This window comes from Notothenia coriiceps, unplaced genomic scaffold (assembly GCF_000735185.1).
Source record: "Notothenia coriiceps isolate Sejong01 unplaced genomic scaffold, NC01 NC01_scaffold00004909, whole genome shotgun sequence".
NCBI lineage: Eukaryota > Metazoa > Chordata > Actinopteri > Perciformes > Nototheniidae > Notothenia > Notothenia coriiceps.
In genome coordinates, this window is record NW_011337610.1 from 3,479 (window position 1) to 24,741 (window position 21,263).

The following is a 21,263-nucleotide window of genomic DNA, read 5'->3' on the forward strand; positions in this document are numbered from 1 at the left end:
AAATATAAGATGTATGACTGTGAAATTGTGCAATTATTCATATGAATAGCAATGTTGGCACTACATGAAAGGTGTTTCCCAGGAATGTGGGATTCCTCCTATAACACAGTTGCACTTAGAAGACAAAAAATAGACACGCGAAAAAAGGGAGGTGCAGCACGAATTACCACACAACAAGGAGCTACTGGATGTTTCCACGTGTTTTTAGCAACCGAAAAACCACAAACGGCTCACATCCAGCCCTGCCTGCAGGCCTCAGCCAGGGTTAGCATGAGTTAAACAGTTCACACAGTCAGATAATCTCAAGGTGTTCTCCGTCTCTAACAGCTGCCAGACACGGCATGTCAATATTTACAGCCGCAGAGAGAGGAGCTGAATCAGAGCGGACTGCAGTGCTTCTTCCAGGATTTCTTTGTGGTGACTCGCTCCTCTGAAGATACTGCAGCACTTTGATCTTCTGCTTTAGATGTGTGCAGGATCACCTTCAGGACTGCTCATGTCGGAGCTTCCATGAATGAATTGGCTTCTCTGTCATGTTAGTTATCCTGTCTTCAGCTTGATGAAGCATGGCTGTCAGATAGGATGCAACATATTCCTGAGGAAAGAAATGGATTGGCGGTTAGATGGCAGCAGATCAAGACATTGCACTGTCACTTTTCCAGAAGTTAAAGGACAACATGTTTCACAAGTCTGATGAGAAGACAGTATAAATGTAGAAAGCATGCACTCAAGAAGCAAAATATGTAACTTAAAAGTGGATAAATATAATAAACTAAACTCACAAACAATGAAATAGATAATGGTTAATTAAAACTAAAAACATTTTAAAACATGATTACTATTAAATAGGGCCATATAACATTTTAAATGAAAAGCCAGGCTGTAGATTTTGTATTTAAATGTAAAGATGCTAATAATTTGAGTTGCTCTCAGATCCCCCGAGAAGAACTTTTTTAATTTTTTGCACTTTGAAATAATAAAAAGCTTTGTGTAAGATTATACATTGAAAATATGTCAAGTAGGCAAGTGCAAGACCACGAAGCGCTTCAAAAACAAGCAAAATACATATATTTTCTCTTACATATAGTACTATTTATCAATCTAGATAGTTGTGGTGTGAGATAACAAGTGTTGGTGCTATCCGCTGTAAAGATGTCTGCCTTCACTCTACGTGTTTTAAAACACAAAATAATTTTAAGCTACTCTACATCAACATGTCTTTTCAGAAAACCGGGTTAATCAAGATAATCCACAAACCGTGTTTCAAGTAGGAACTATTTCCTGTCTACCAAATCCTGAATGCCATCAAGTTCAATTATATTGACGAAAAAGCAGACTTTTTTACAACTTGTTTATTGTTTTATGGCCGGTTGAAAAACATCCCTGTATACATTCAATTGAAACATAAATCAATCATACAAATATTTGAGAAGTAGCCATAAATGAAGTAGCACTAAAGTTAGGTGTACTATTAAGATGGTGAACTGTCCCTTTTAAAAAAACAAGTGTAATGTTCTCCATTTCTACTCTAGTCAGCACTAATTCATGACTGATGTGAGCTCAGCAGGAGAGAGAGGGGTAACAAGTGCAAATTTAGGTAAAACGGGGGAACCATTCAACTGTCCCTAATCTGGAATATTAAATATGTATATATAAACCCTGACACACAATCAATCTTTTTTGACTGCCGGAGGGACACAAAAATACTTATTTAGCAAATACACTGAAGAAAACCAATAAAGCTGATTCACACTAGCACAGATATTTCCATGCATGATTGGTAATTATTCCACTTCATTAGGGCCAATCTCAACCATCCCTCCTAAATCTGTGATGTTGACCTTCATCACACAGGGCTGAGAGCCAGTAGCAGGAGTGTGAATGACATTAATGAAGAGGATGGAGTGGTCTGCCCGCCACACCCATCCCTGTCTTGGATCCTCCGTATTCAACGTCCTATAAAACTACTGCTCTGGGATGATGAATTATTAAGCAGTATTTATGGTGTGTCACCAAAAGCATCCCTTAAAGCGTCCAGTTTGCCAAAACACACACACAGACTAGGAAACATGCCATCGTTTTTAGGTAATGTGATGTAAACTGCAGCTGCATTTATGTCCTCTAAGCCAATTTTTTCTTTTGGTCTCTTACCTGCACAGATTGTCTGCTGTCCTGTGTTGCAGAAGGCTCTCAGTGTGCATATCCTCCCATCTGCCGGCTGTGTTTTCCTCTCCGTCTGCCTCTGTCTGGATGCAGCTCGGCATACGTACGGTGGACCTGGGATGACATCACAGCTGCACACTGGCGAGTTGCCCCCACTCCTTTTAAATAACAAGTAAACCCTGTCACTCTGGGTCTAACACTTAACTATATTGGGACCGTAGACTAAATAAGTTACAATAACAGTAAAAGAAGTGCAGCTTTACTTTTTTTTACTCTACAGAAGTATCAAACTGAAGTCAGTGTCTCAAGGGAAGTTGATACACATTTAGATAGTTATATGATTTATCTGAACACTTTATTTAAGTATATATTTTAATTGCACCAATGAAGAGTCCCGTTAAGTTGTACCATTCAGAAAAACGGATTTAATTATTTTTTGTATTGGTTCAAATCAATGCAGCACAAATGTATATGCCATTTTTAAGACAAAAGTTTTTTTGCCAGCAGGATTATGGAAAAATTAGCAGCCTGATTTTTGTGAAACTTAGTGGAAGGATGTTTTGGCCAATGATGAGTCTGCTACATTTTGGAATGGATCCAAAGTATAATCAGCAATTATTATCGTACACACAAATAGCTTAGACATTGTGCTTATTAACCTTAATGTATAGAGTAAGATGATGAATTTGATACCACTATTGTGTCTGCAAGTTAAATATGGAGCTGGAGTCAGTTAGCTTAGCTTAGCATAAAGACTGGGTTCAGGGACAAACAGTTAGCCTAGCTCTCTGTCAATACATTTTTGTTTTTGTATAGATTATAAAAAACATATCTGATATTTAAACCAGAAGGACTCTCAGAGAGTTTAGATATCTGCCAAGTCTGATTTCATAATTGATGTTTCCTCTCTGTGATTCAGATCTTCTTCAGAATTGTATCATTTATGGGCCCTTGCTGCTTCCTTCCAAATGTTACGAACAGTAGTTTTTCCCAAATGCTGCTGACAAACAAACAGGCAAACCCAAGAAAATAATGCCCTTATGGGGAGCTAGGTAACTGTCACCTAGCTGTAGCTTCGTATTTAACACACACTTCTTAACTGACTTTCAGCCAGACAGTGCATGATCACATTTTCTGAAATTACTATTACAATGTTTCCGCCTAAACTCAATGCCCCTGGGTTATAATGTATGACTTTCCATAATTAACATACTTCATAAAGTATACTTTGCAAGGTAGTGGGGTATAGGAGGCAGCCTGTTGCAGCAGCTCCAGGTGGTTGTTTTCTTATTTGTTTGTGTTTTTTGTACTATTCCTTGTTGTGCTTTTGTTACTTTCAAACATTTTATTTAAAAGAAAATCCCAATTTGGGATGAATAAAGTGTGTCTAATCCAATGTTATTTATATCACAGCAAAAAGAAAACGCAGATGAAATCAAAGACCAGGCAATTTTAATCATTAAACCAGTCATGATTGATTACATCAGTTATACAGACATTAAGACATATCATTTAAGACTTAAGTCCTGTGTTATCACCATGATCATGACACAGCCACACACTGTAAAAAAATGGGGAAAACATGAGTCAGCGGAAATCTGTTGGGCTGTCTCCAGGCTGTCACGATATTCCTGATGAACGTGCTCAAACCACAGCAATGCTTGAAATTTCCCTGTGAAATAGAAATTTCACACGCATAGCTACGTGTTGTAACAGAAGCAAACAAACTCCTGGGCGGGGATAATTAAGTAATTACCACGCAACGCTTCTTAACACACATTGCACAAAGATTTGTCATTTTTTTTCATTGCACTTAATCCCCCAAAGATCTAAACATAGCACACACTCACAAATCTCTATAGCATCAATATCATCTCTGCTGGATACAGACTGGACACGTGTAAAACGAAAATGCTACAAAACAGTTTTTCTTAAGACAAATTACTAAAATTGGTGAATTGCTCTTTGGACACATCAACAACAACAAAAGAAAACATGGAGATTATTTTAGACCATGGTCTGGAATAAAATGAAAATAAAGGAACATTTGAAGGAGAATTAATATAATCATGATGGCTTTTTTCCGTAAATGGTTTTGCTCACAGGATATTCAGTATGACGACTCTGAACTATGAGGATTTTCCTTTTTATTTCCTTTTTTTTTCTTTCTTTGAAAGTAAAAAATATTCCTAAAGGTAGTGTATATTTATCTTTTTAATAATAATGAATTAATAAGAAAGGGGTTGTGGTGATGAAGCTAAACAATGTGCAGCTTCACTCTGGTTTACGCAGCTTTATAGTTCTAGCTCATTGTTTAGCTTTCTGTGCTGCTATTTAACTGTTTTAATTCACTCTTATAGCGTCATTCTTCAGAGTAAAAGATGTAAAAATCATCTGTACACTACCTGTTCCTAACTAAACAGACATAGTGAGCGACTAGCTGATAAATATATAGAAGGATTTGGTACATGAAAAGGCAGGTATTTCCCTAGACTGGGTTGGTAAAGACCAAAAACGGAGCCAAAACAGTAAATATTGGTATTCTTTTTATCAGGAACGTGACTCTACATGATTGAAAATGTTGGTCTGGGACGGCTGAATGTGTCAATTAGCCACGGTTTGCTAACATCAACTTGAATAGTTATGCCTGTCTTGTGTTCCCAAATTGTTTTCCATGTCTTCAAGTGACCAAAAAGCAGTTATTTAAAATGTAACTTTGCAAAAAACTGAAAAAACAAGAACCAAAAACTGTCAGATCAAATAAACCAAAAAGTAAAGTTCACTCGAAGCGTCAGCTTCTGGTGTCAGCTCCTATATCTGTCATACTTTAATGTATTATATATAGATTGTAAATGGTACTCGTAACTTTTCCTGCTAAGACATGTCAAAATATTTACAGTGAGAAATGTCTGTTGGGTATTTTTGATTACCATCTGCTCGCCTTGTTTGAGTCATTTTATAAACAGTTTAAAATAATTGTGCTATTTAAACATAATGTAATGCAACAGAAAGATCATTTAATGGATACTCTAGATTGGTATTTTTTATAAAAATAAGAGAAACACTCGACATTCTTGTTTCCCATCGCTCACTCTACCACAACAGCAGGCTTCAAATGTGTCGGCACACTCTGCAGGTCTGTACAGTAAAAAAAGGCAAGCATGTGATTTATCTACAATGAGAAAGAGGAGGACGTGTTTTTTATTTATTTTTCCCCCAGAGTTTCGACTGGCTTCGTGCAATTTCTCCTAGATTTTACCCTGGTACTTTAATTCGCAATTTATGCTGTAAAAGAAGGAATCTGCAGAACAATATTTAGGGTGATATTTCAGATTTAAACAAAGTAACTGCTCTTAGCAACTCTGCATGTTCGCTGCTTTAAATGGAAGTCAGAGGCTGGTATTTGAAGGTCTTTGTAGTGTCTTGTTGTTTTTAAATTGCACAACACACGGTTTGAGTAGTATCTGTGATCCAAGGATATAAAAAAAAAAGCAAAAGATCTTAATACATATTTCTCGATTAAAGAGTGTTGTGGTTCGAGGAATGTGTTGATTCATCGCTTCCTGTGTGGGTGGAAGTGTTCCAACATATTAAGATTTGGAGTAAACGAGCTATAGTTAAGACGTGTGGTTTTACATATCATTTTAAAATGCATCTTCAAGAAGAATGCAACTTGCAGATGCACAGATATTTATAGCAGTGTGAGTATAGCTTATTTTTCTGATGACAAAACATGCACAAGATTGTTTGTGGAAATAAGAAATATACTTGATCAATCAAATAATCATAACTTCTGGATTTGTGCATTTTGTGCTGATGTCAGATCATTTTTTAATTTTGAAATGATTACGTCATTGCCCTCTCTATTTTTGAGTCATCTCTTTTAAAGAACTGAGATTAGGACATTTTTGCTGTTCAATTTCAGAAGAATTGCAAGGTTTTCTTGTTTCCTTTTTTGCAAATGTATCACTACTGCATCAAATGTATAGTCATTCCTGCCCTTTTGCCATGTTTTAAAAATCAGCTATTTCTGTACTCCAGCCATTTATCTTTATGCCCGTACTCTTTATGGGTAGTGCCGGACAAGAGGGACGACATATTTCAATCAATTTGACCACAGAAAATAGGTTGGGTTGAACTAAAGGAATAGCAAATTCATGCATTTTGAAGCTTTATCAAATACACCCTGAAAAGTGTTGTTGGTTTTTTTGGACACATGCATGTTTTCTGGTACCTGCTGCAGTATTTTCTTGAAGATCTGATCATTTTCCCTGGCTTAACCAAACAACAGACCTCCATTCCTGAGGGCTCAGTTATACTGTGTATTTAAGGTTGGAGGTGCAAGAGTATGATTTATGTGACATCTCTCACATGATGTCTGAACGTGTTGCTATGTAACTAGTAAACAGGCAAACAGAAAGCTCGTTAGCGTCTCTTGAGTTTTTGCTTCCAGTGAAGTCCTCAGTTCTCCTCCTCAGCAGTATCTGACAGCTACTGACACACCATAGCTACCAAAAACACCTCCAGAGATGTGACACGACAGCTGCTTTTTTACACATCTTAACATTGAGGATCAGAGTTATCCAATAAATAATGTGACATTTAAAGTACCGTTTCACCCTCTTTGCAACACGGCCTCAGAGTAAGCGTTGCTACATTTACAAAGTGCTCGCGACGACGTTTCTCCACCATGGTGCAAATTCCTCAGCTTTCTGTGAGAACAGGAGTGGAAAGAGAATCAGAAGACCTGTGGGAAATGACAAGCGAAGAGGAAAATGGACTCTTAAGCCAAGAAGCAGTGTCGATTAGAATCACATATGTTTGGCCACATGTGCTATCTTACTCTCTGCTGACCAAAAGGAATTTATGAGCTTATGTGGGTGGAAAAAAGGGGCCTGATCCAAGACCGGCTTCCAGTAAAGTGTTACACATCCCCCCGCAGTATATTTATTGTATGGAAGTCTGTGTATATGCATGGGGAATGTTAGGGATTATGGTGATTTAAAAGTGTTTCCCAACAAGTAAACATTCAGACCTGTTTTTATCTCAAAGTGCTCTGGTCTCTGCCTCGATCTTCCTCTCCCCGTGGAGGCTGTCGGGGTCGGCCGGGGCCACCGTCTGCCTCACTGCGATCTCCGGCCCTCCGCCATAAATTCCCAACAAGTACTGCCATGTCTCCTCTGAGATCTGACCGTAGTCTGCACCTAAAGGAGGAGGGACCCACATAAAATCGTTTATTGACTTATTTGTTTATTTCATTTCCACCTTTACAACCAGGGCTGAGATTTACCTTGCTTGAGTTGTATGTGCCCTCCTTTCATAACGCCGATTTTGCTGTTGTCGATGGGACCAGGTGGCTCTGAGAAAACACAATCCAAATATATATAAAATGATGATGTAGTATTTTATTTCTCTGTACAGCATTTCATTTTACGTTCTATTTTTAGCTCATCTTATTCTAATCTACTTGTATATAGTTAACTTCTCCTGTATTACTTCACTACTAAACATTCACTTGCATTGTTTTATTCCTCCTATGTTTCTTTTATGCTCTATTTGTATTGTTTTTTTATTTTTGTAATTGTTTTATGTCTTATATTTATGCTGCATTGTTAGTGGAGCCTGGGCCTAACGTTTTTGACTACACTGTAGCTATTGTGCATATCACAATAAAACCTTTGAAGTTGAAGATATTTTTGTAAAGCTAGAAAATAGCTTGAATTGATGATTGTGCTTGTGTTCCTGCAGGGTCGTACCGTTGTCTTTGCCCTTCACGAAGCCCTCCCACTCTCTGAACCACTGCATGCTGATGCACAGGATCACCGTCGGAGCCTCTTCAGCCTGAAACTCTTTGTTCAGCTGCAGACAGGAGAAAAACTGCTCGCTCAACCCCAAACATGGAGATACGTTTATGCATAGGTACCGCTAAACTCATGCAGTTACCTTGATGAAGGTGTCTATTTCAGTTTTTCTGCGTTTAGCCAGAGCTTCAATCTCTACCTGGCAGATGGCGCACATATACAGGTGGTTCACTGCAGGGCCCCCTCCAAAACTGAGGAACACCAACATTAAAACAACACAATATAATGTGATGCAATGTCAACAAATACAAATGAGTTAATAAAATGTCAGCGAAGACCTTTGTCTATGATGACTCAAGTTATTTTCCTTTATTATGACATGTTTTAGCTACATATGTTCAGTCTGAAGGGACATTTGATACATACAGTATGTCTTCAGCTGTGATATCACTAGATATATCACCATTTGATCCATGAGTGTACACATGTTGACACATTTTAAATATCAAATATTGTTGCATATTCACCTGTTGTAAAGGTACTCCCACACATTCTGAGGAACAATCACAACCAAGTCATCCACGTAGTTGTATTTATTAGGAGGGATTCCTGTGCAGAGGTGAAAAACATTTAAGTTAAAGCATCTATTCACTTCTCTCCTCTTACACAAACTCCACAACCTTCTCCCTGCAGGCTTAGTGAAGAAAGAAAGCCAGGTTGTTCTCATCTAGATGCATAAACTGGCCAACTATCGTTCAAATCTTAACAGGAATACTTTTTTTCTATTGCTGAAATGCCTTGAGAGGCCACAAACCTCCTCTATCCTTTAACAGCTGAATAATATGGTTAAAAGAAACGGCAGAGAAGACAGCAGCCAGTTTTGGGAAACTGTGAGTGGGTTGAATATATTGATTTGTCCTCTAACTTAATGTCAAACCTTAAATTCAACACCTCAAAGAATTAGAATGATTCTTTAATGTTAATATGACTGTTAACATTACAAATGAAGCGTCCAAGTTACAAGTTCTTTTTTACAGCTCTTTAAGCTGCTCTCTGATCTCTCGGCGAATTGAAAGTACTTATTGCCTGAGATCTCATGATGTGGTTTTATTAAATGTGCCAAGTGCTAGGACTGTCTTAGGGAAGAAAGCTTTTAGTTGTGCAGCTCCACTAACTTGGAACAGTCTGCAAACATGTTTAAAACTGAGCACTTTGGTTCCCCTGCATCATTTTAAAACTCAGCTGGGTGACATGCTGTTTGATACTCATGGTACCTGTCTCTGTAAATAGAGTTTGTAAACTGTAGCCTGTACATTATGTTGTATGTCATCCTTATTGCTGTTCTGTTGTTTTTATGTTACATGTGTAACTAATGTCCTGCAGGTCACCCTTGAAAAAGAGATCTTTTGATCTCAAGGGGCTTTCACCTGGTTAAATAACGGCTACAAACAAACAAGAAACTTTGGTTTATTTTAATTGGTAAAAAATTGAGTGCATATTGTGCTCATTTTCAGGTTCAAATGTGTATTTAGTGTCTCAACTGGGACATGTCTCCAAGCTTTAATGTTCAAAAAGCTCTTTATTTTTCTCATACTGCCTGAGCAGCAGCACCTCTTTTCACCCTCTGTCTAAAACCAGAGCCCAGTCTGCTCTGATTGGTTAGATGACCTGCTCTGTTGTGATTTGTCAACCGCTTAGAGAAGTCCCGCCCCTTGGACTACCGCTAGCCAATAGAAGTGCTAGTGTGACATAGGGATGTCACTATGTTCCGGAAGTAAACAAAGGAGTCCAATGGAGGCGTTTCAGGCAGGGGAGTGTGTAGGAGAGAAAGTCCCTCTGGAGGGAACAATGGGATTTTAGCCTTTGCAGACCATTTACATGCATGAAAACCTACATAACACACTAGAGGAAAGGGAAAGCTCTCTTGCCACCCACCTCCGTGCTGACAGAGGAAGGTGTGGTTGCTGATGGGGCCCGGTTCGGTGAAGGTGTTGAACTTGTTCAGCCACTCTCTGGAGATGTAGAACTGCAGCAGGCTGGGCTCCCTCATGCTGGCCAGAGCCACCACCTTCTGCCGCTCTCTCACAGACTCCTCGCTGCTTTTCCTGCAGGAAATAAATACAGTCAGTGACAACATTTAAAATAAATAGTCTCAGTATAAATGTCTGAGATGATGGGATCTTTGAGTGCTTACCGATAGAACAACACGTAGGCCTCTGCATTCTGCACCACCGTCTCATGGACCTCTGTCACATACTGGTCATCAAACTCATACCACTGACCATTAATCACGTTCTGACAGTACGCTATATAGTGTCCACCTGCAACAACAGAAACATTTAGATAAAGAGAGTGTGAAAGCGTGACCCATAGTACCGTCGGGCCTATTAATGGACATGGAACACTTTTGTATATAGTTAGATTAAACTTGTTCTGAAATATGTTCATGTGCAAATGCAACTTTAATATTTAGTAGTAGGTCAAGTGATGGTTATAATAAGTAAAGGAGTCCTAGCTAGGAGCCCTAAAGGTGAGACGCAGAAGCACCAGATGCATCATGCTTAGACCTAGCCTACAGTGTTAAGCTACATTGCAGTGATTTGCCTTTTTTTCCTGTATTTCCAGGTAAGAAAAAGCAGTGACAGATTTAAAATGAACGTGTAAGTGTAACAAACTAGCGGTAATGCTAATATGATATTTACATTACATTTTTTTATAGTTTAAACAGTGAAATGACGAGTGTGTCATGTGAAACAGTGCGTCAACTAAATATTTACAGATGCATCATTTATTAGACCTAGCCCACAGTATGACACTTACATGCTTTTTTTTGTGTGTCTTTTTATATTTTCAGAACTATACGAAGTATAGCATGGAAGTCCTTTTTCTGCCAAGTGTGCAACATGAAGACAAAAATAAACACCTCTGCTGATTCTGACTCTACATGGAGATAACTTTTGATGTACTTTTATCTGTAGGAAATGAAGTAGTTTCGTACTTCCTGCAGTGCCGTGATGACAGATGACTGACAGCAGGTCGTAGGTGGTGACCTGGGATGGACTCTCTTTGGCCAGGAAAGGCCCCATGTCCAGGCCCTCCAGCGGGAAGGACACGTGGCTGCTGATCTTAAACGAATACATGACCTCGTGCCGGAAGCGTTTCAGGTGAATGCAAAGAATCTACAAAAAAAACACACGTTATGAAGCCAAACACAAGCCAAACTAAACTTGGTTTATGCAGAAAGAAGGAGATCAGATAAAAGAAATGTGAACCTCTGGAAGCCTAAGTACTTTGCAAAATTTGACACCATTTCTCAACCTGTAGAAGAAAAAAAAACCTCGTCAAAAATTCTAAATGGAAAACACCCTTGGTTAATGCATTAAATAGGATAATTTCTCAAAAAGATACAAAAGTATTCTCCTAGATTTACTATGCATACTCACTTTTTACATCTCTCACAGCTGTACATGTTGTCCCCTATCAAAAGAAAGGATTTACATGTGAATTGTGACACATTTTCTCGACAAGAGTATCATAGTACATTTTCCACAGTGTAGCCAGTTTACCTTTGAGCTCATCTGCAGCAAAGAAAGCAGCGAGGCAGTCCTCCAGGGTCACAATGGGCCCCCAAAACCATGTGGGGATACATGAGACTACGAACCTGTTATAACATAAAGAGACGTGATCATTATGGTGACAGAGACCCCTTAACTCCGTTCCCTCACAGCGACCATGCGGAGAAAAAATGACCTTCATGAAGGTCAGAAACCTGTAATGATTAAATGACCCTGAAAGCATCGCTGCCTGGAGCTCCTGAAAGGGTCTTTGATGGTAGGTTTAAAGCGCGGCTTTTACCTTTAAAGTGCCTTGAAAGGGTTGCTCCTTAGACGGTCGCATATGCACACATAGTGCACCCTTTTCTTCAAATTGAATATGCCCAGCAACCAGGCTCTCTGACAAGACAGGGAGGCGGGAGGAGGATGCATGGATGGGCATGATGGTGATTGTTAAAGGAGGCAGTTCACCCACAAATCCGAAATACATGTTTCTTCTCAAAACCCTAGTGGTATTTATCTTATTTAGCTGAGAGTCCCCAAGGGTTGGAGATATCTGCCACAAAGATGTCTGCCTTTTTCTCTAAACAAATCAAACTACATGGCACTTGACTTGTGGTTCTACAAGCACAAAAAAATCAATTCGAAGAACTAAACAGATGTGTCTCTTTCCAGAAGTCCTGACACTGGGGGTGTTTCTCAATGTCGAGTAAAGCTGCTCCAGAGCCACTATTTCAAGCATACTACGTCATCGAGTGCCGCCGAAGTAATGTTCTAATGTCCAGCATACTTGGAATTCTACCGAGCCCGGCGTACTTCGTTTGGAGACATTTCGAGGCTGCACATGTGTAGACTCCGCGGTCTTAAAATCCCCACAATGCTTTGCGCACGGACCAATTTCCCCAAATCTGTGGCGGAAAATGTAAGGCGGGGCTTCTCATGTGACGCACACCTGCACACTTGTTAGCCTGTTCCACTCTTTGTTTTCCGAATGCCAGGAAGTATTCTTGCCTCGCTTCTGAAGCAAGACGCTCGGCAGACATGTGCTACCAAGCAAGCGTACTCGAGATTGAGAAACATCCCAGAACTCAAGATAATCCACGGACATGTTGTGAGCAGTTCATGTAGTAAACTTATCTATTATCACATCCACTCATTGGCGATCAATGCATAAATGCACACTTCACTCTGTGCGGTGATACGGCTAGTGGGTGTAGTTGGGTAAAAGGAAAAGTAATTTCTACATGAAGCTGCTCGCAACAAGGTTTGTAGATCATCTTGAGTATCTGGGTCATGATATCTGGAAGGAGACATTGCTTTAAAAGTGTGAAACATAACACTAATGTTTGCATTGAAGGTATTCCTGATTCTGTCAGGGCAGAAGTCTAACAGGAGCCTGCCTCATCATGTCGTTGGGACCATATCAAGCAACTGGAAACATGAAACCAACAATAGGGGCATTCACTACATATATTCAAGAGAAGGTGATTTCTCATCGAAGGAAATTAATCGTGGTATCTCTTCTCCCTGTTAATAGCAAAGTCCCAACATGCCCTCAAACGCATCATTTGCACTTGATTTTCAGAGATAATGTGGAGTGATAATCAAGTGAGCATCACTATCTATTACTCATGATTCCACTTGCCTCCTTTTACTGTAAGGAACTTCCTAAGTATATCATACAGTGATGAAATCATCTGGATTACCATCTAGATGTAAACCTTGAATCAGATACCTGCCTAGAGAAGATCTCAATGACCCCAGCATATCAGTGTGCTATCAGACAGCTTCTTTTCAAATCATTTGTTCTAAAGCGCTCCACTGACCGGCGTATGGAGTCCATGAAGAAGGTGACCCAGCCCTGCGAGCCGTAAGTGTCGGGACTTACCCCGGTCTTTACCGGGAGGTTCTGATGTATGGACGAATGGAGCTTTGCCAAGTCCTCTTTACCCGGAATGGGGAGGGACAAGTCCTGGAACGTTTCCACCGTAGTAGAGACCTGTCATACATAAAACATAAGAGCGTTAAAGGATATGTTAATACTAGGGCTGCATGATTTGGAAAAGGTTTTAGTAGACAGATATTGCAATTGCAGTATTAGAGCATGATCATTTTTTAAACATCATCATTCAAAATATAATGAAACGATCATGGTGGCCTTTTTAAATCTCACATGGAAACATTAATAGTATTAATAAAGTAAATATACTGTGGTTTCTGACTAAATATGTAGCCCCCCCTGCTGTTTAAACAGCTGAAGTGCAGCTCACCCTGTCGCAGGTCAAACACTGGACCAGACTGAGGATGGAGCCATCGAAGATGTCTGAGATCACACTGCGGAAGTGAGACTGTTTCTTCTTCCTGGCACTGAGCAGCAGCTGAGCTGAAAGATTCATGGAGGCAAGGCAGATAATAACATTATACTGTTTATTCAACAAAGGCATCTTCATCATTGCTACCTGCAATACTGTGTTTGGATAAAGGCAAAGCAAGCAAGTCTATAGTATATTGTGATGGCAGGCACACTTTATGAAATATAATTAAATTCCCTGATATACTGTGTGTGTTCTGAAATAAAATAAAGTTCTCCAGAACAGGCTACTTCACAATGCATAAATATATAATTGTAAATTCATATGTATAAAAGAGGCGTGCTGTATATGTGAAACATATGGAACTCTTACTGAAGAATCAAATTCACATCAAAATCAATAAGGATCCTAGCAGGTGGTGCCTTGACTTCCTTTTTCACTAAAACTCCAGCATAGATCCCACTGTCCGTAACAACTCAATTGACTCTGTCGTGCAATTGCAAACATCCAATGCAGAGGTTTAAATAACTGGAACTCCCCAGGAGTCTGTACAAATGATAAAGTGTGTTATATGGGCAGTGAAACATCTTTTCTCTTCTCTGGGATGTGTCCTTACCTTTTTTGAAGGCGTACGCAGGCCCTGCAGAGCGCAGGGGGCTGGAGCGAGGCGGGCTGGAGGACAGTTTGGGATGCAGCTCCTGAAGCGTCCTCACAGGACTGCAGGGAGTGGACTGGGTCTGGCTCATTGTCACCTCATTGTCTGGCTCTAGAAAACAGTATGTTAAAGGCAAAAATGGACAGTTCAGAGACAAATGATGCACATGTTAGATATAAAAAAACAAAACAACAGAAAAAAATCCATGTTAAAGGGATAGCTTGCATTGTTTAAAGTAGGGTGACATTAGGTACTTATTACTAGACAGTGAAAGTTAATGTTGGTCGGCACCGCTTTAGTTTGGATAAGCAGATAGGAGTACTTGCATGGGCTCTAAACAATACAGTATATGCTGCTATGGAAGGGGGCAACAGCAAAACTTAAAAATAAAAAGACGGTTTAAATGAAAACTGTATTCGGAATATTTTCCCTGCCTTATCTTGTGTTCAGTCGACAACTATAGCCGTTATCTTTCGTCTCGTCAAAGCCACCAGACTCCATTGATAAAAACAGTACCACACAGAACTAAAAGGTAGCTGGTCTATCACTCCATCTATCAATTAGTTCTTTGTGTTATTCGATTACTTTCTTTCTGGTGTATTTAAGTTGTTCATTTGTTCAACAAACTAATCAATGCAGCGGTAGACCAGCAACTCCCCCAGTATGTAAGATAAAATCACTGATTTTGTCCACAGAGTCTAGTGGATTTGAAGAAAACATAGAAAAGGTTCAGTTCCTCATCAAAAAGGGCCGTCTAACTGCAAGGTAAAGCACTGAAGATATTATAAATAAAGCGTAAACCCAATCTGATATTGATTCTCTTGTGTGGCTTGAAAACGTTTTATCCGGCCCCCATCCACAGCAGAAAGTTGCTTCGCTTCCGTGCCGGTGCTCCTGTCTGTTTGTCCAATCTTGGGGTGTGCCGACCATCATCTACTGTAGGTGATACACTGACTATGAAAAAGTGCCTCACACAGCCCCACTGCAAACAATCCGAACTATCCCTTTAATAACCTGAGGTGCTGCTGCTCTGGCTGCTCTGCCCTTGCCCAGTATCAGATAACTGGTTGTTCTCTTGGTTCTCGGCCTCAGTGTTTGTGGTGGGCGTTAACTCCTCTTCGTCTTCCCGCTCGGGAGCCCCCTCCTCCTCAGCGGCGGCTGTATCCACATCGGCGTCTTCGTCCATCTCCTGCGAGCCTCCGCGGAGAGGAGAGCCCGACACCCTCCTCTCCTTCAGCCTCTCCTTCTCCGAGATCACCCCTCCGGTACTGACGCCCACCACCCCTCCTCCGGTCGGCGCCCTCACCCCGTCGCACTCATCCTGCAGGAGCAGCTCTCCGTCGCCCACGCCTCCCCCCCCCTCCCCCCGGTCACTGCTGGAGCCAGAGTCACATGATAGGAATTCATCCTCAGATGGGGAGCGCTCTCCATCTCTTATCTCCTCACCATCACTGCCCTCCCCGCTCATGCTGCACTCTGTCAGTGGCTCCTTCAGTTCCTCGTGCAGCTGGTCCATCAGGCAGCGCAGGAACTCCTGAGTGTCCTGCAGCAGGAAAACACATTGCATTCACTCAGAGGCAGGATGCATTACAGCTGATGCATAAACACACAGTCAGGAGCTTTGCAAAGAAGTTCATTTTTGGACAGAAATGTGAATAATGGTGTATTTCTTATTTACAGCACAAAGCATTTTGTATAATGGTAAGAAGTGGTACAAGGAGAACTTAATCAGACACAACAAACACTATTATTGTCAACACTTTGCCAAGGTAATTACAATACAACAAACCAGATACTTTCAATCAAACGTGCACTAAGCCTGAACCAAATTCAAAACATTTCTAAACTAGAGTGTCCTACAAAGAATTAGACCATCTCAAAGGCTTGATTTTAGTTGTTTATCAAAAATTATGTTTTTACTTCAATAGAGCTACTTCAAAGTCACAGATGTTTTTTAATGTTTAAGCATTCAGTTTGAGGGTATGTTGAGGTATCAGTTTAGCCTGTTTTAGCTCAAGTAGTGGATGTCACCTGGATCAAGTAGTCTCTCTTAAGTTAAAGGATATTGTATGTGACATGGGAAATAAACTTATTTTTGTTTTCTTGCCATGGTTAGATAAGAATATCAATATCATTCATGTTGTGCACAAAATATAAAGCTGCAGCCATGGGTTCAGTTAGCTTAGCATAAAGATTGAAAGCAGGGGTAAACAGCTCAACTGTTGAAAGGTAACAATATTGATATAACTTGCACATTTCAAGCTCACTAATTATCACCTTTTATATTTTGTTTGTGTAATGTACAAAAACTGAATTAAAGAAATGACATGTTGCAGCTAGCTAGCTTCCCTCTGCTGTGCTAAGTTATGCTAACTGCTTCTCTGCAAGAAAGCAACAAAGTGTCAAAAGTAGCCTATTATATAAAAACACTAATTTTAAGAAGGGTGGCACTAATGCAATAATATCCAGATAAAAAGTATCTAACCTCTCCTAGAGTTTCTCTCCACTGTTTTCTACAGAGAGACTTAGAAATGCATCTATGATTTTGTCTGGTTTTGGGACATGTAAGAAAAATACTTCACCAAGAACTGAAGTAGAAGTAAACAATCTAGTCAAGCCTTTGATTAGTATTAACAAATGTAGTGGTTAATAGCAGATAGAAGTCATGTTTAGGGAATGTGTGAGGAACATACACAGGGGTTGAGAGTTTAAAAACAAAGGACAAGACCGTGTCAGGCTGTAGAGTGATGCCAGGTGTAGTTACCTGCTGGGTGCTTGCCCCTACCTGCTGAGCGTAACCACGAAACATGGGGTTTACTAGTTTGATGCCATGAGACAGACTGGTAGGCACGACATAGCTGGGCCTGCAGGGGGGAGCCATGACAGTTAGTTAAATAAACAGTAAAGGATTCATTAGCACACAATCGTCTCGTATAGCTGCATTCTGTCTGTGTCGATTTATGTCTCTCCTCATGTGGTTATTACCGTTTTTTATGCCAGAGTTCGGAGATGAGTTTCTGGTAGCTCTTGCAGAGAGCGGGCTTCTTATCGGTCCGGACCAAGCCACTGCAGTCCAGGAAGAACTGAGTGAGAGGAGGACTGGGGAGGAAAGGGAGGAAAATATGACATCAGCACAAGTGTTTAACTCAAGAGGAGACCCTTCCCCAGTAATGGACTAAACGTAATGACAGGAAGTGACCTCACCAGTTGGACAGAGCTTGAAGAGCTGCATTCATGTAGCAGGAGTTACCTATATTTTTCATTCCTGTCAGGCCTGCAAACAGTGGAAACAAGAGCCATACAGTTATTTTATCCCCAGAAATACAAAAGTTTACAAACCAAGCATATTTGTTTTAAAATATGTATTTATTAATGCCAATCTGGATTATAGGAAACAGCTCTAGTACCTAATCTTAGGACTCAAAGCAATTGTATCTACAGATTGTATTGAAGATGGCCCCTATGACCTGATTGAATGAGCTCTATCTACAAGGAGTTTGATAATACAAATACAAATATTTATTCCGAGCAGAAAAATGTGTACGGAGTAATTTCACAGTGTATGAGGGCAATCGTAAGTAAATAAAAACAATTATAGAAATGGGGGGGATTGAAATTAGAAAATAAAAAATGATTGTAAATGTTCGGAAATGTATGTTTACTGGAGGAAAAGTGTTCACAGCACACATTTTGTACCTCTGGGTTTAACCTCATCCTCCTCTGACTCTGAACCCTCATCTTCAGCCACAGCAATCGGTACTCCTTTCAGTGGGTGACTGAGTGGCTGAGGAGGTGCTTCCTTTGGGATTAAAAGATACTATTAATATGCTGGTGAGTATGAAACAGGTTTGGCATCAAGTGCACTTTTCCTTTTTAAATCAAAGGATGTTGATGTGCAAGGTGTTACCTGCTCTGAGGCTTTACAGGTGTGAGGAGCAGTGTGGACAGGCAGCAGCGCCGGCCTGTGCTCCAGAAACACCTCCCGCTCACACACATAGCACCAGATCCTGAACGTGGTCAGGTTCACCGTCAGGTTGTGCTTCTCAGCCTGAAGGAAACACACTCACAATCATTCAAGGGACATTTTTCCAGGAGGAGGTGAAATGTTATATTCAATGTGAGGGGTTTTACCTGAGCATGCAGGGTGCTGTGATCGGAGAACGACTCTCCACAACCAACATACTGGCAGTCGCTCTACAGAGAAAGACTTCTTATTTTATCTTGAAAGGCATTACATCTTCCTGTTTTATCTCTATGAATCGGCAGTTCCCTAAACAATACATATTTATTTATCCTACTTGCACATATTCGGTAGTTGCTTACCTGCCTTAGTTCAAAAGCTACTTCATTTATAATTACATTTATGCCCCACATAATCATTAATTATTAAGCATCCACCTGGCCTCCGCCCACAGTATCACTCAACTCTTTTCCCTCGTGGCATCTTAACGCTCTCTCACCCTACGCTTGGTATTGCTTACTGACATTTCCAATAACTCCTTTTGCATACTCTGTGCATAAGGTAATTGTGTAATTGTTTCACAAAACTTCAGGTCTGCTGCAGCTCTTTTCTGTTTGCCACTTACTTCAAATCATTATTTGTTTTATACATCTAAACAAACTCTTTTATATTACATCCGTTGGTTTTGTTTCATTTGTTTTACTCGTACTGTGTTGGGTTTCGCAGTTTTGCACTGTCTTGATGCTTTGATGTTTTATGTAGAGCACTATCAAATGCCTTGTCACTGAAACGTGCTTTATAAATACACTTGCCCTGCCTTGTATAATAAATGGATCCCTGACAGAATGTTTGCAGAATGTCAGACCCATTCTTCTTCTCAAAGAGCCCTGAATGATTGATCACTTATTTTAGCAACATTAACTATTACTTAATGTTTTATAATGTTATGTTGTTATGACCATTAAACATGTATTTGTATTGTAATATTAATTAAATATATGCATCAATGTCATTGTCTTTGTTCCCCTGTTGTTTTGTAGTGTTTGTCCCATTTGGATTGTTTTCATATTGCTTACCACTTGCACCTTCACCATTGTACTGTGTTGACCAAATGTTAATGTTATTTTATCATTTAGTCTGAAAAAAAACTAAAAACATTCACCTAGCCTTCTTATTTAAAATGCAGCAGTACTAGCACTTATAGTGGTCATAATTGATGGGACAAGTTGCAAAAGCTTCACTGATTATTACCCTTCAAAACAAAGATTTAAACATGGTATATTGTTTTTTTTTACCTGCAGACAGGCCCACAGGTTTGGGCCCCCTGCTCCACAGGACTGGCATGTTCCCTGCAGATTTATTAAAATAGAAAGGAACAGATTAAAAATATTGCAAAACATGTTGGGTCACTTTGACACATCAAGGATGCTTCCATAGATACCTTTAATCACAGCAGTAGTGGAGGAAGTATTCCGCTAATTAAAAAATACTTAACACTTTGATAGTACACTGTCACACTTAAAAGTTCTGTGTTTAAGTAAAAGTGTGTACTTATATAAGTAAAAGTACTCAGATGCAATGCATAACAATCCAAACTATACTAATCTCAAATATTTAAACTAGATTCAAACAACTAATAGAAAAACCAACCAGATGTGTGAATCTGGAACCATAAATATAAACAAAGTACTTGCCAAATAATTTCTAGTCAATGGGTGTTTAACCACATTTTTATTTTATTATTTTTATGTTGATGTTTAGGGAACAAAATTCTCTATTTTTAAAGTATCCAAAAGCTTTCAGGTAAATGTGTGGTAAAACTACAACATAACAGAGCATATATTCCAGCTCATTCTTTTTTTATTGGAGTGGAATAAGGCTGCTTCAACAACCTAATGGGATGTGTAGGCCATGGAAAACAGCCAATGACCTGAACATGGCATCTTTTATTTGCCAGTGAATGAATAAAAACCCACCTTGGATTTCTCGAGGAGGTCCTCCTTTGTCACCTCTCCTATGGAGTCCAGGTGTGGACACGTTTCTGGTTCAGCCATAGCTACTCTTCAGGGGAACGTCTTGCTAATTTGACAGGACAGTAATAATAAAACTAGTGATACAGATGAAAAGCTGTTGTAGCTAAAGCTAGCTTTATACAATAATCTAAACACAATAGCAGGATATGTGCATCAATCACATGCACCTCTTCTATGACTGATAACTGGAGGAATAGTTGGATAAATTATTGTTTTTTTAGCCCATCTTTTCACAGTAAACCCCCACATAATGTAACATCTGAAAGGCCTTATGTTTAACAAACGAGAGCTCAGAAATCATCTCCTCACTGCAGCGATGACAGCAGCACATTTTATGAATGAGTCGTATTTACCAACAGAAGCAGCTGACACGATGATCATCCATTTTTCTCGTTAACAAGCCATAGTGGTTGCGGGGCAGGGTATAGTATGCTAGCGAGATATTGGAGAAGCCAAGCCGAGAGACGGACGCGATACCCCCGGCCCACCAACCCCAAACAACTCGCCCCCTCCTCCAATCCTCCGCACGGCACGGCACGGAGCGGAACGACGCAGGTCTGGAGCAGGAGGAGCGACACGGAGCGACGTCAGTGTAACAAATCCAGCCCATCCAGTATCTTTACAATGAAGGCATATTTGTTTCATGCAATTGAATACAATTAATTACTAGATATACAAATAGATGTTTATTTATTGTGCTTTTGCTAAATTGAACGTTTGTATTGATTAATGTTAAAAAGAATACCTGTTTACGGAAGTGACGCAATATTGTACGTCGGTTAAA

General features: G+C 39.9%; 1 protein-coding gene across 5 annotated transcripts; it reads right to left on the minus strand.

Annotated features, from left to right (window-relative positions):
* Positions 1-3,593: 3,593 nt before the first annotated feature.
* On the minus strand, positions 3,594-20,981 carry usp20 (ubiquitin specific peptidase 20). Of its 5 annotated transcripts, none has more exons than XM_010767927.1 (25): positions 20,833-20,981; positions 20,423-20,525; positions 19,742-19,795; positions 18,617-18,679; positions 18,393-18,533; positions 18,182-18,284; positions 17,690-17,759; positions 17,471-17,584; positions 17,271-17,349; positions 15,500-16,028; positions 14,447-14,596; positions 13,789-13,901; positions 13,345-13,517; positions 11,531-11,625; positions 11,408-11,441; positions 11,237-11,282; positions 10,963-11,143; positions 10,159-10,285; positions 9,900-10,069; positions 8,492-8,573; positions 8,107-8,215; positions 7,920-8,022; positions 7,454-7,522; positions 7,199-7,367; positions 3,594-6,910 (listed from the first exon to the last, which is right to left on the minus strand). In XM_010767927.1, the coding sequence occupies exons 2-24, from the start codon at positions 20,498-20,500 to the stop codon at positions 7,210-7,212; spliced, it is 2,841 nt and encodes a 946-aa protein (XP_010766229.1). In that variant the 5' UTR covers positions 20,501-20,525; positions 20,833-20,981; the 3' UTR covers positions 3,594-6,910; positions 7,199-7,209. The 5 variants fall into 5 exon arrangements, with proteins under 5 accessions (XP_010766229.1, XP_010766230.1, XP_010766228.1 ...); XM_010767928.1 differs by having other exon boundaries at positions 15,932-16,028; positions 17,250-17,349; XM_010767926.1 differs by having other exon boundaries at positions 11,255-11,282; positions 17,250-17,349.
* Between the last annotated feature and the right edge of the window lie 282 nt (positions 20,982-21,263).

Excerpts from the sequence above, each read along its gene's own strand:
- usp20 (XM_010767925.1), bottom strand. The coding sequence starts at position 20,500 with ATGGCTGAACCAGAAACGTGTCCACACCTGGACTCCATAGGAGAGGTG. Across the intron at positions 11,442-11,530 it reads TGCTGCAGATGAGCTCAAAG|GGGACAACATGTACAGCTGT; the intron begins GTAAACTGGCTA and ends TTCTTTTGATAG. Across the intron at positions 11,283-11,407 it reads AGCTGTGAGAGATGTAAAAA|GTTGAGAAATGGTGTCAAAT; the intron begins GTGAGTATGCAT and ends TTTCTTCTACAG.